This window comes from Tachyglossus aculeatus, chromosome 22 (assembly GCF_015852505.1).
Source record: "Tachyglossus aculeatus isolate mTacAcu1 chromosome 22, mTacAcu1.pri, whole genome shotgun sequence".
Classification (NCBI taxonomy): Eukaryota; Metazoa; Chordata; class Mammalia; order Monotremata; family Tachyglossidae; genus Tachyglossus; species Tachyglossus aculeatus.
Window position 1 is genome coordinate 14,440,262 of NC_052087.1, and position 14,662 is coordinate 14,454,923.

At 38.4% G+C, this 14,662-nt stretch overlaps 1 protein-coding gene across 4 annotated transcripts in view; it reads right to left on the reverse strand.

The window, feature by feature from the left end:
• Positions 1-14,662, reverse strand: part of ANO5 (anoctamin 5) — a 95,072-nt gene that overhangs the window by 59,457 nt on the left and 20,953 nt on the right. For 3 of the 4 annotated variants that reach the window (XM_038764790.1, XM_038764788.1, XM_038764791.1), the window contains exons 2-3: positions 4,907-4,951; positions 3,339-3,412 (exon numbers count right to left, since the gene is read on the reverse strand). In XM_038764790.1, the coding sequence (XP_038620718.1) occupies positions 3,339-3,412; positions 4,907-4,951 (119 nt within the window). The remainder of the gene's footprint in view (positions 1-3,338; positions 3,413-4,906; positions 4,952-14,662) is intronic. The other variant, XM_038764789.1, reaches the window with a different exon arrangement.

Genomic DNA, 14,662 nt, shown 5'->3' on the forward strand with positions numbered 1-14,662 from the left:
GTCCAAGGAATATCTGCAATGTACTCCCAACCACGCTAATGGCTTTCAGGGCCCATATAGGCCTTCATTAGAATGCTGTTACTGCTCTACCCTATTACAATCTTATTTTTTTTGTCTTCAACCCTGTCAGAAACATAAAACTGCAATTCATGAAAGATGAAAGTAGGGCAGATCAAGCAGCCAAAGTAGCTTGAAATCTTCAATGAGTTTCTTTGTGACTCTTAATAGACAGAAGATAATTTCTGGGCAAATCATTCTTGTTGGTAGCAATTTCCACTTATAAACTTGAAAACATGATATTTTTTGTGGCTACATTGGCCAAGTCCTCAATTTTGTGCCACTTCAGTCAAATTATCATTTAAGACTTAGAATCTGCTCTCAATCTAATCTTTTAAAGAATGCACTATATTATTCCCTTATTTTAAATCACAATGAAAATGTGATTTTAGAGATGTTATGGAAGAGCAATATAGACACTTTTTGGAAGTTTAAGGATCTCTGTTTATAATACTTTCTTTTAGTTCTATTCTATTGACTTGTAAGCCTGGAACTTCTGACAGCTATCTCTCTCCAGAATATGTTTTGGTTTTGCAGCTGGTGCAAACTCTATGTTGCAAAATTTATATTGGCTCAAACACCTGCCGTTCCCTCCTCCTCAACCTTTGAATTATTTTGACTGACCTGAAGAGAGAGAAAAAGCTCACATCAATCCATTTGCTCTCTGTTTAGCATTAGATGACAGATTTCTAATTGTTAGCACAGGGTGCTTTTTTGCCAAATGGGATGTGAAAACTAACTTACATGTACACAAAATTTAATTCATATTTTATTATTGGTACATATTTACATTGACACATTCATATTATATTTATTTTGGCTTTAAAATCTTTTGATTATATTTATACGGTTTTGTTCAGTTTTTTCTAAGTCTTGAGAACACATTATAATGCACTCATAGGCCGGGAACGTGTCTGCTAATTATGTTGTACTGTACTCTCGCAAGTATTCAGAACAGTGTTCTGCACATAATAAGTGCTCAGTAAATACCGATTGATCTATTAATGCCTGTGGGGTACTGCCCTTCACTTAGCACTATTTTGCTTAATACCCCATTTTCACATAAGTATTTAAGAGGCTGTTTCAATACATACAGGCTAGTTGAGGCTTCCACTAGAAATGAGCCTATCTGGATTCTCTTTCCTGCTTCAGGGTCATCCATCCTAAGAGTTCCCCAGTGGCAACAATTGAATTCATTTCATTAGTTCCTGCCCTAAAAATCCAAGTGATTTCCCAATAAAAACCTGAATTTCAGGGAAGTTTCGTGAGCCCCATGTGCAACAGGGACTGTGCTGATCTATTTATGCTGTATCTACCCCAGTGCTTACCAGATAGTAAGCACTAAATAAATGCCATAATTATTAACATCAAAGGTATGTTTGTTGTTGGATTAAGACTGACTCTAGGAGATTTGACTTAATGTGCTTAGGGTGTTTCATTACCAACTTGTACATTTATGGAAGTAAAACAAATTCAGACCTAACATCATAATTCACCATTCTGCTACTTCACTGGCTGTCAAGTACAGAGAAACATTTTCCAAAATGCACTTATGTGCTCAGACACCTGAGAGTGTTTATTTTTGGGTGTGGTACAACACTGTCTACAGAATTTATTCACCTGCTACATAATTTCAGAATTCAAAAGAATAAAGATGGTCTTTCTGCGATCATGCTGTCCATGTCAAAAAGCTAGACTGGCAATTCTTTTAAGAAAGTGGTCTTATTTTCACCAATGCCAGATTCAAAAAAAAAGTTTATTCTCAGAGTAAGAGCAAACTTAAATCTCTGAAATGTATTTTTAGTTCTAAAAATGTTATAGGAGAAATCCAAGGTAAACTTTCTCATTTTAAATGGATGATTAACTTATGACTAGTGCCTTGCCACTAGCAATAGTGGTTACGGTTTTAGAAGAGTGACGAAGTGTACTCATTTTTTCTATGTGCCACTTTCAAAGATGTTAAAAATAATCTTTAACCTAAAAAGGACTTTTGAATCCCACTCTAAGTATTTCAAATAAACAAATGAGACTGTAAGAAATGAGTATGTCAATTCTCTGACTACTCGTTCAGTAAAAGTTAATAGACAGAGTAAGGCCAGCACGACTGTTAAATCCAAAACTGGTGCCTTTTGCTGAGAGAATATGCATGCATCTCACAAGTATTGTCTTCCTATTCTGTTTCTGTGTTATGAATAGATATGCACAGGGTAGGTAATGTGGACCAGAATTCAATTTAATCCTTCAATACAAGATTTAAAGATATTTTCATCTGTAGAGCTGTGACAGTATGGAAAAAATCATTATCCACTGAACACAGACAATGAAGATAACCACTCTGGATAATTTGGAACTCTCAAAGCAATTCTTTCCTCAAATTACTACCAGATAATTATTTTGGTACGCCATTTTACTTTGCCTGTGTAGACACAGCCTGTTGGGGTATTCAAACTTAAAGAATAGCAAGAAAAAGCCAGCAATAACCACTGATTCCAAGTAGAGTTTTTCATCTCCCTTAGCTCATTTAATCCTGGAGATGACCTATGAAAGTCCTTTACTTTAAGAAAAATTATGCAATGAACAAAGCTTTTAAACTTTTATGAGCATTAAATGTTTTGGGTTTTTTTTTTTAAAAAAACGAATGCCTTGGCTCAGGGTAAGCTTAAAAACATGAATCTAGCAGTAAGAATCTTCTAGTAGACCACTGATAGGTATCATCACACTTCAAACTTTGATAAACTTTTCTCTATCTGGAGCAGCACTTCTTGACAAATGGCATGGATAAGACATAAGTGTTTAGATGCTTTTGATCTGTTTTCACTAACCTGGATTCAGGGCTGTTGTTTAAAAGAAAATCTTAAAACAACAAATCTGGGTTTGCCTCCAATAACCTTTAATGCAAGCATAAAATGAAAAACTTTTTTTTCTCACAGGGAAGTATTAAAGGTTGATAATGCTATCCCAAAAATCAAGTGTGGTAGATTTATTTTACACTAAGACTTTAAATAAATTCACAGTGCATAATTCTTTCCTTATTTTATACTTACATTCTAATGAATGTTACAAAAATTAAATAATAAAACCTGCATGAAACATTCTATGCACTATTCTTGAATCCAGAAGAATAATTTGGTGCATAAAAAAATTCATGAATGTAAAATGTGAGGAAATAATTGGATGACAAAGGTTCTAAGACATTGGTAATAAAGCTATATTCCCTACATTTTCCTAACTCCTGTTGAAAGATAAACTCCAATTTGCAAAGAATGAATCAGAGACTTTACCTCAGAGTTGCTGCCTGGAAGTTCTGATTCTGTGTTTGAATGTGTTTCGTAGAGCGGTCCATTTGGTTCCTCCCCTAAAGGATACAGGAAAAAGAAATCCATGTCAGCTCCTTCACAAATCAGAAAGATTTGGTGCAGTGGGTAAGGATGAAGCAGGAATTCCGGGTGTCAAGCTAGGAAGAAAGTTACCAAAAAAAAAAAAAAATCCAACATAAAAATGCACCCAAACCACAAACAGCACAAAGAAATAATTCAATGCCCACAACATATTCAGCATTGAGCTGTTCAGAATAACCTCAAAAGAATTTGTTCAATAAATGGCCCTTTTGACTTCCAAGACAAAAGACCTTGAAAGTTCAACTCTTTCAGCTCACTGATCATAATAATCATAATAATGACAATATTTCTTAAGTGCTATGTGTCAATCACTGTTCTAAGAGCTGGGGTAGATACAAGGTTATCATGTTGGACTCAGTTCCTGTCTCTCATGGGATTCATAGTCTTAATCCCCATTTTACAGATGAGGTAATTAAGGCACAGAGAAGTTAAGTGACTTACCCAAGGTCACATAGCAGGCAAGTAGCAGAGCCGGGATTAGAACCCAGGTCCATGCTAGGCCATGCTGCTTCTAATCAGGTTGTAACCTTATCAAAATATTAAACTTAATCCTGATCAATGTACCCATCATAATCAATGTACCCATCACATATTGCATTTCTCAAAAGTTAAACTGTTTGCACTAAACATTTGACAAATTCAAACCTCTCTGTGAAAAGTCCACACTTTGACTAATGATACTTTTCTGGCATCTCTATCGAAATTACTGTTTATAAAAAGTCTCAAGGACACAAAAAAGAGTACTACAGACTAAAATGTACTGTACAGGAATATAAAAGAAATGCACAAGACTCAGATAAAGCACAATCAGCCTTATTCCTTTCCCTAAATTACTGAAAACCTGAATTTAGGAATTTGATATTTCTTAGCTTGCAATCACTGTTTGAGCAATATCAGGAACACCTGTGATATCTGGCTCCATTTTCTGTAATCAACCTTGTGACACAGAGATAATTACCTTCCCTGAAGAGGAGGTGGGATTGTACAAGTGCAGCTCAGATATAATGCTTGCTTTATTGATGGGAAATATCTGCTCACTTCAAGGTAATAAGGACTTCCCCACCTCAGTATCTTGGGCTAAGCATCTCAGGCCTGCCTTACTCTTGTATTTTCCCTTCAGCTACAGAAGCCCAGATTTGATGGCGAATACTAGGCAAGGACAGAAGTCAGGGGCAGCAATCTAGCCTCTGTGCTGTAGCACATATCCCTATCCTTCTGATGGACAAGAAAAATTATGAATCGAGCCAATTCTATGCACAAGCAAAATGGCTATTTGCACCTCTCTCATTCCCCACCCAAAAGATTTCAGAGATTTAAACACCCTCCCTTCTAAATTTCTATTCCTGAATGAATGAGGATTTTTTCTGCTATGGAAAAGGAAAAAGGCTGTTAAAGTAAAGTGACAACAAACTACAAGGCAGACAGAAGACTTCTAGGTGTTAGTACAATACCTTCTGGATTTGTTGGCTTGAACTTGATGAGAACTGCAATGTTATCTTCAAAGGAAAAAACACATTAAACTAATGAGGTTATCTATTCAACAGCATTCTGATGGTTTTTCACCACTGTCTCCTCTATTGCTTTAGAGGACTAAAACATCAGAACAAACTAATGAAGGAAAGTCATTGTTTACAAAGTAAGGGTAAGATGGGTGAAGCTTAAATTTAAATAGTTTCATGTGACTTCCTCTTCTCCAATGTCACAGTCAACAATCTGGAGTTAGCCTGTCTTTTGCTCACCTTAACAATAGGAAAGACAATCTTGGTAATTCTCTCCAAGCAAGAAAAAGTAGTATCGTCCTTTCACACAGTAGACAGAAATAGTACTCTCATATTCCACTGATATTTCAACTAATGTTTTCACCAGGATCCTCCTGGGGTGAGAATCCTATTTCAAATCCCTTTTGAGTATTCTTTTCATCTGGGAATTGGAAATGTAAAGTCTTAGCCTATGCTTGCACTGACTGGAAATTTGAGAATGAAAGATTTCAAAGTAGTTGATATGAATTTCTTTCCAGAAACTAATACATGCCAATTTCTTTTTCTACTCACAATTCAACCCAATCGATCTGCTGCAGTTCCAAAGAAAGCAAGAGCAGGTACTGTTTACCCACTTCTCTACATCTGTGCTGCAAAATCATGACACCTCTTGTGTCCAGTCATTTTATATTTACTCACTGGTTAATTTTGGGTGCTCTGACTGAGCACAAAACAAAAAAAGAAAAACTATGTCCACACCACCAAAACAATGCATTCTGACAATGACTTCAATACATTATGCACAGCAAAACTGATAAGGGCAATATACTGTCCCTTTAGGTGACCAACACTAAATATATAGATGGGTATCAAAGACCTAATGACCACAGTATCAATAATAATAATAATAGCATTTGTTAAGTGCTTACTATGTGCAAAGCACTGTTCTAAGCGCTGGGGGGGGATACAAGGTGATTAAGTTGTCCCACGTGGGGCTCACAGTTTTAATCCCCATTTTACAGATGAGGTAACTGAGGCTCAGAGAAGTTAAGTGACTTGCCCAAGGTCACACAACAGACGTGGTGGAGCCGGGATTCGAACCCATGACCTCTGATTCCAAAGCCCACGCTCTTTCCATTGAGCCATGCTGCTTCTCTAGCCACAGTAGGCAAAGTGGTGATAGATCATGCATTAATTGCTGCTGTAGCCCAAGATGCATAACACCCACACACCATTATGTCCAACCACTGTATGAAATTCAGTTCCTTTCCCACCTGAATTCTCCCATCCCTCCCTGTACCCAAACTGAAAGTCATTCATTCATTCATTCAATTGTATTTATTGAGTGCGTACTGTGTGCAGAGCACTGAACAAAGTGTTTGGAAAGTACAATTCAGCAACAGAGACAATCCCTACCCAACAATGGGCTCAAAGTCTAGAAGTCTCCTCTGCTCTCTGAAAGAAGCACAGAATTGCCAGGAGGTAGAAACTGTCTAATCTAGCTAACATCTCTGCCAACTACTGTACCTCAATTCTGTGCTGTTTTAGAAAAAAAGAGGAGAAATCTCCATTTCCCAGTGGTGAATGAGAAGGTTATCATGACTGGCACTAAGGTTAGAATCTTAGTTCCAATCATCAGCTAAGATTTGGGGATTTAAAAAATCTTCCTTCAATTTTCAAGAAAGCAGGTGATTGATTGATTCCCATTGACTGAGGAAGAGCCTGCAAGTGAGAATAGTTCAAAAAGTGTGTAGAGATGTTTAGAAGGACTTAGCCTATGATAAAGTGCTTTAATGAAGAAAAAAAGGCAGCTGTTAAAATTGGATACTAAAGTTGAAAAATCACTACTATCGTAGTAGAGGGAGTTTCTACTTCTACAGCCTACTGCAAAGACTAATAATCATATCACTAGTCTTTAATGTTGTGATATTATATTTTGAATTAATCCAAGAAAATGAATAATAATTTAGTGATATTTTAATGTCACAGAATATTGCAGGTAAACAAATTTCACATTTTTCCACAGATTCTGGAAGTTTCCAATTTATAAACATATAAGTCTAATGGAAAATATACTCCAAAATTCAACTTTTTATGATACCTCCATGTTTTCAAGGCACATACTACGCCTGTATCTTGGGGTATGGCTGTACATCAGAAAGTGTCAGAGAAAATAAAGCATCTACTAAAAATGAAACATAAATGTTCATGTCAATCCAGAGGATACCTTCTCTCCAACAGCCACATGGGTTAGAACATGCATTGGATTTTATTAGAATAAGCCAGTTCTTTGTCATAATTCAAAATTATAATGGTAACTTGAATGGTTCAGTCAGTTCTTGATTGTTAACCTAGTTTATAGACCATAAAGACTCTTTTATCAACCTCTGTTGAAGTGCTATTTACCATCTAAATTTTCATTAGCATCCACACTTGAAGCTGGGCAGACATCAAAAATGAGGAATTCAAGACAGCCAGTTTTACTCTCAAGTATCACCTCTGGAAAGTGGAGGATTTTGAATTCAACCAATCATTCATATTTATTCAGTGCTTCGTGTGTGCAGAGCACTGTACTAGAGATAGTACAACAACAGGCACATTCCCTGCCCCCAACGAGCTTAAATGGGGAAGCAGACATCCAGGTAATCAGATGAATGATGGATATGTTCATAAGTGCTGTGGGGCTGAGGGAGGAGTGAATAAAGGGTAAAAATCCAAGTTCAAGGGCAATGCAGAAGGGAGAAGAGGTAGAGGAGAAGAGGAAATAGAGACTTAGTCGAGGAATATGTGCTTTTAATACGGCTTTGAAGATGGGGAGAGTGATCATCTGCTGGGTACGGAGAGGGAGGAAGTTCCAGGCCAGAGGCAAGATGTGGAGTGGCAAGATAGATGAGCTCAAGATACAGTGAGTATATTGGCATTAGAGGAGCACAATGTGCAGGCTGAGTTGTAACTGGAAATCAGGAAGGTAAGGTAGGAGGAGGCAAGGTAATTGAGTGCTTTAAAGCCTCAGTTGGAATTTGAAGCCTCAAAAGGAGTTTCTGTTCTATGTGGAGGTAGATAAGCAACCACTGGAAGTTCTTGAGGAATGGTTTTGTAGAAAAATGATCTGGGAAGCAGAATGAACTATGGGCTGGAGTGGAAAGAGACAGGAGGCAAAGACATCATCAGCAAGGAGGTGGGATAGGATTAGGGCTTGGATTAAGGTGGTAGCAGTTTTGACGGAGAGGAAAGGGAAGATTTTAGTGATGTTGTGAAGGTTGAACTGACAAAGTTTTGTGACAGACTGAATATGTGGGTTTAATTAGAGAGCTGTGTCAAGGATAATGCCAGGTTTATGGGCTAACGAGACAGGCAGGATGGCGGTTCTATCTACAGAGATGGGAAAGTCAGAGAAAGGACAGGGCTTGGGCAGGAATATGAAGAAATCTGTTTAAGACATGTTAAATTTGAGATGCTGGTGGAATATTCCAGTAGAGATGTCCTGAAGCCAGGAGGAACTGTGAGACTGCAGAGAAGGAGAGAGATCTGGACGGGAGATGTAGATTTGGGAATCATCTCCATAGAGATGGAATCTGAAGCTACAGAGTGAATGAGTTCTCCAAGGGAGTGGGTGTAGATAGAAGTGGATAAAGACATTAGCCCTGAGGGACTCCCAAAGTTACAGAGTGGGAGACAGCAGAAGAGCCCGCAAAAGAGAGTGGGAAGGAATGGCCAGAGAGATAGGAGAACTCGGAGAGAACAGTATCAGTGAAGCCAAGGAAATTCAAGCATTCATGCTATTCCTGTCTCTCAATAGGAGGTATGAATGAATATTGGATTTTCTGTTTTATTTCCAAACTACCCACCAATTGATGAAAACAAGTGATACAGAATCAAATTCCAGAATGTCTATATAAACTGAAACCATGCACTTATACATTGATTTCAGACACGGTTCTTCTTAATCAACAGAAAGCAACAGTGGACTGCTGAACAAAAGACAGCCAAATAAAAGAGACTCTACCAGAGCAAATAAAGCTTCCTTTCTGTCTCCTTATCAGTGTAGAAATGATCCTTCAATTAACTCCATAATTTAGTAATTCAGACAGCATCTGCCCCTCCTAGTTCTTTTATTTAAACAATTAGCAAACCATTTGTATACATATTGTTTGGATGTGCCTAGCCAATAGCATCTTGTATTATATATATTGTGCTCTCTATATAATCCACGTGTACTGTATATAACGATTCTCCAATTTCAAATATGGTACTGACGAGTGAGATCCTAACCATACATATGAATGTGGTTACAAAGGCAGATGCATGACGGACACTGCCTTGCACATTGTTTACCCTTAAAAGATAAGTCCTTGCTGTGTTAATGCGCTTCCATGGGTTTCCCATGGAAAGTCTGGCCACTTTCAAGCCTGCCTCTTGGCAACCCAATCACTCTAATCTTTTTCTGAGGAGAGCAACCTCTCTCTCCTGATGTCCTCCTCCAGGTTGGCTTGTCAGTTGTAGTTGATACCACAACAGTCAATGGACATGCCACATGACTTCAAACTCTTTATTCTGGCATGTCACCCTGTCAATATCCTTGGAATCTCACCCTGGCAGTATCATTGAACCCATCTGGGTCCTACAGAATGGCCCACGAAATGTGAACATTTTTGTCTGCTCTAACAATATGTATTACAGTTCCAATATTGTATGTAAATATTATGCTAATGCTAACATCATCAAGCCACAGAGAGAAACCAAACACACTAATGCTGCAAGAGAGCAGAATCAATAAGGGTTGGGAAGACAGGTGCTTAGAGTATACTGTTCTAAAACATAAGTGAAAACCTCTATAATACTAAAAAAAAAAATCCAAAATACCCACATTGTGATGAATAGGGACTGTCCATTCAATGGTCTCACCTTAGCCACTGGCAAAAAACACTGTGTAGAGGGAGACCTCTACTGTGAGAAGCAGCGTGTCTCAGTGGAAAGAGCCCGGGCTTGGGAGTCAGAAGTCATGGGTTCGAATCCCAGCTCCACCATGTGTCTGCTGTGTGAGCCTGGGCAAGTCACTTCACTTCTCTGAGCCTCAGTTACCTCATCTGTAAAATGGGGATGAAGATTGTGAGCCCCAGGTGGGACAACCTGCTCACCTTGTATCCCCCCAGCGCTTAGAACAGTGCTTTGCACATAGTAAGTGCTTAACAAATGCCATCATTACTATTATAAGCACTTAGTACAGTGCTCTGCACATAGTAAGCGCTCAATAAATACGATTAATGATGACCAGGCAGGGGACAGGTGAGAGCCAAGTGACAATAGTAGGAATAGAGGTGTAGAAAAGCTAATCCTGCTTTGGATGAATTTTGAATGGAACAGGAAAATTCCAGAAGAGCTGCTAAAAAGCAGCAAAGCTCTGTGTGGATGAAATGAGAAGGAGGGCTCCATTCTACAGACATGAGATGGGGAAAAAGGGCTATGCCAGCATCCAGAAGCCCCTTCCTTCCTCTCCCCTTCGTCCCCCTCTCCATCCCCCTCATCTTACCTCCTTCCCTTCCCCACAGCACCTGTATATATGTATATATGTTTGTACATATTTATTATTCTATTTATTTTACTTGTACATATCTATTCTATTAATTTTATTTTGTTAGTATGTTTGGTTTTGTTCTCTGTCTCCCCCTTTTAGACTGTGAGCGCACTGGTGGGTAGGGACTGTCTCTATATGTTGCCAACTTGTACTTCCCAAGTGCTTAGTACAGTGCTCTGCACACAGTAAGCGCTCAATAAATACGATTGATTGATTGATTGATTGATTCAGAAATCAGATAAAGGTTCCAGATACATAAGATCAGTCACAAGGCAGCTTCAGCAGAAAAGAAAGGCGGCAATATCTTGGGTTTGAGCCAGAGAGCCTAGAATCCTGTTTTTAGATCCTGGCGAGGCTCCATTAAAAAAGCCAGGGACCTCTCCCTCCCTTTTCCAAACCCAGTCCCTGCTATGCACTGGGAGCACTAGGATCTAGAACCCTTGTCCCTATGTAATTATGGATACTCAGTTTGAACATTCATTAATTGATCATGGTATCACAACTTTCTCATTGCTATCACAGCTAACACAACTCAGATATACTGGATATCCAATTGCAAAAATTAGATCCCTAGAGTGTGGCTTAGTATTTGGGTATATATTTTTAAAGTACTGCATACATTAATAGTTAAGTGGCTCTACTGTATTTATACTGAAGAGCGAATTGGACATGATGGAATGACTTTAAACCTATCATTATGAACTTCAACTGTTTATTGAACACCCACTTTTTTCAGAGCACTACAGCAGTCACTACAAGGTCAGGGAGGGGTGCATGAATGTCAGGCTATGGAGAACATAGGGCCCTTCACTTAGCAAGCTCTCAGAATTAAGATAGGAAACTAGACTAAGCAAAAAATAAGGAATTTGAGTCCAAAATAAGGAACATAAATGCATACAAAAACATACTTCAATCTATTCAGACCAACAAATGAAGAGGGTAGCACAGTGCAAGTCTAGTATGTCATCAGGCCCTAAAAGTCTCGAGTATTTATTACCAATTCCACACTGAAATTCAGCTATTGGCACAGGTTCACATGGACATCCTACCTATCTGTATGAAGTGATCTTTAATGGTCTTTAATTAGCCAGGTATTTAGTCAGTGCTGACCATGGATGAAGCACTATGCAGAGTCAGAGATAGATACAGCTTATTTGATCAAGAACTGCTTTCCAGGAATCAGAAGCCTAGCAGTCAACAAATAGTTTTAAAACCTTTAAATTCCTGAATTCAATTACGCATTAGTAGCCCAAATTACTGAAATTAGTGTAATTTCCCAATTTGAGATTTAGAGGTTATGTCCATCCACATCAAATAACAGCAGGAGGAAAAAAGAGTTATGGGGGAGGGGGACGGTGAGGGCGGAAGTATTTTTTTTAAGAAATTCAGAGGTTGTGGGACCTTGGCTTGTCAGCCCAACTTTACTTGATGAAAAAGGAAAAATAAAATGCATTTGTTTCTGAGATAAATTGTCCCTTAGCTGGAGTAACTGATTATGTTTAATTTCAAATTAGTCAGAAAACAGTGTAAATTATAAATTACCGTTGCTGCGTTTTTGGAGCTTGGAGAAAAATTCTGCAATCCATTTTAGCTGGAAGGTTTGTTTGGCCTCTACATAATCAAAATTAATGAGAAACTAGCAGTTAACACAAATTTGAACTATTGGACTTGTACACAGAAGTCCACAGAAAATCCTCAACGTATACAATTTGCTTAATATATTGGGGAACAAGGTGAACTTTCCAAAAGATGTAGAATTCATCTGGAAACCTCAGGAACGCATCTTGTTGTAATCAACACCCTCTGTAACTTCTGTGTAACCTCTCTGCAGGTTTACTTAGCAGCCACCAAACCTGTTTACCTACTGAGGGAATATTGCGCTCTAAGAAGCCGAGGAGCAGCTGTGGTTCTGGTTGAGGCACTTGAAAAGTGTTTTTGAAGCAACCTCAAAATAGTGTCAGCAATTGCTAATATAAAAACCATCAAAGCAAACTTTACTTCTAGTCCATAGGCAATTTCCAAGTATTCTCCCAGGAGATTACCCATTCAAAATTATTCCAAGTCACTGCCCTCTGCTTTCTCACCTGCCCCTCAAATACCTGAAAAGTTCCAGACCCTACCCCTACCTTCCCTAAAATCTCTCTTCTTTCCACCAAACTTCAAAGAAAGAAGGAAAGCAAAGATGGCGAACAAATAACTATTTATGAAATCAGGATTCTCTAGTCTCAAACTCCACATATTTTAGACCAAAAAAAAAAAAAAGTCCCTTGCCTGCATGCTGAACTTTAGAACCTTCAACTTAGCAATACTTGGATACTTGTGCAACCTTCTGTTTCACTTTGGCTCTGACAACAATCTAATATTTACTTTATTTTAAAAGGAATCCAAAAATATGTTAATTTGATTAAGCTAATTCACCCTGAATTCTCATTCCACCTTCTTTTTCCAATACCTGAGAATCAAATTTAGACCAATTAAAACAACTAATCATGGAAACTTCCTTAATGTCAATAATGTGACTTAAAGTAAAGTAATTCAGAACCTTTATCAAGGCCTTTGGCATTTTGTAAAGTTGGTACATTCCTGAATGTCTAGGATTTTGTCCTTAATAAAAAGAAAACTGTTCCGTGCATTGCAATGGAAATATTTAATTACGCTACTTTCTGTCAGCAACTCATGAACAGAGTCCATTTTCCTAATGGGTCCAAAGCCACAGATGTAGATACAGAAGTACTGCAATTTCTTTTTTTCCATGTTAGCATTGTTAAACTTGGACAAAAATATGCCTCTGGACTTTTCCTATTTAGGCTGAAATGCAAATTAAATTCCAAATTACAATTCTTAATCTGTTGAAATTATATCTTAATGCATTACTAGATTCCTTCTTCCCAGTACTAAAATACCTGCTTTTTTTCCCTTGTGGTGTGTCTGATACACCAACTCAGGTGGCATCTTCCTCCTTGAGTCTACTGTGCCCTTCTTTCCATCAAATTGATGTTTTAGAAGAACTAAGGAACATAAGATTGGGACTCCAGAGAAGTCATCCAGTGCTTACAACAGTACTTGGCACAAAGTAAGCGCTTAATAATAATAATAATAATGACATTTATTAAGTGCTTACTATGTGTCAAGCACTGTTCTAAGCACTGGGGAGGTTACAAGGTGATCAGGTTGTACCACAGGGGTGGGGGTGGGGGGGGTGCTCACAGTCTTAATCCCCACTGTACAGATGAGGTAACTGAGGCACAGAGAAGTTAAGTGACTTGCCCGAAGTCACACAGCTGACAACTGGTGGAGCGGGATTTGAACCCATGACCTCTGACTCCAAAGTCCCTGCACTACAAATGCCATCATTATTATAATCTAAAAGGGTTCATTTATAAGACCCATTCTCTAGAGAATTTATAAGAAAAACCATCAGTGTCCACACTCCTATCCCTGGTAGTCCCTCTAGACTGTAAGCTCCTTGTGGTCAGGGAACATATCTACCAATCTGTTATATAGTCAATCAATTAATAAATGGTATTATTGAGCACTTACTGTGTGCAGAGCACTGTAATAAGGGCTTGTGAGAGTACAATATAACAGATTTGATAGAAACGTTCCCTGCCCACTTTCCAAAGCACTTAGTGGTTTAAAAGCAGTAAGCACTCCATAAATGACCAATTGAATTAGTCTCCAATTATTAAAAATACCATACAAGGAAAGGTTTCTGAAACGGAATATACCTAACAGTGGAAAATAATGGGAACCATCAGTCAATCGTATGATACAACAGACTTGTTAGACACATTGCCTGTCCAGAACAAGTTCACAATCTAGAGGGGGTGACAGACATTAACATAAATATATTATGGATATGTACATAAATGCTGGGGGCTGAGGGAGGGATGAATAAAGGGAATGAGGGCTGAGGGAGGGATGAATAAAGAGAACGAATAAAAGTGCAAGGGGATGCATAAGAGAGTAGAAGAGGAAATCAGAGCTTAGTCAGGGAAGGCCTCTTAGGAGAAGATGTGCCTTAAATAAGGCTTTGGAAATGGGAAGAGCAATTGTCTGTCAGATGTGAAGAGGGAGAGCTTTCCAGCCCAGAGGCAGGACAAAGGCAGGGGATCGGTGTTGAGACATACAAGATCAAGGTACAGTGAGTAGAC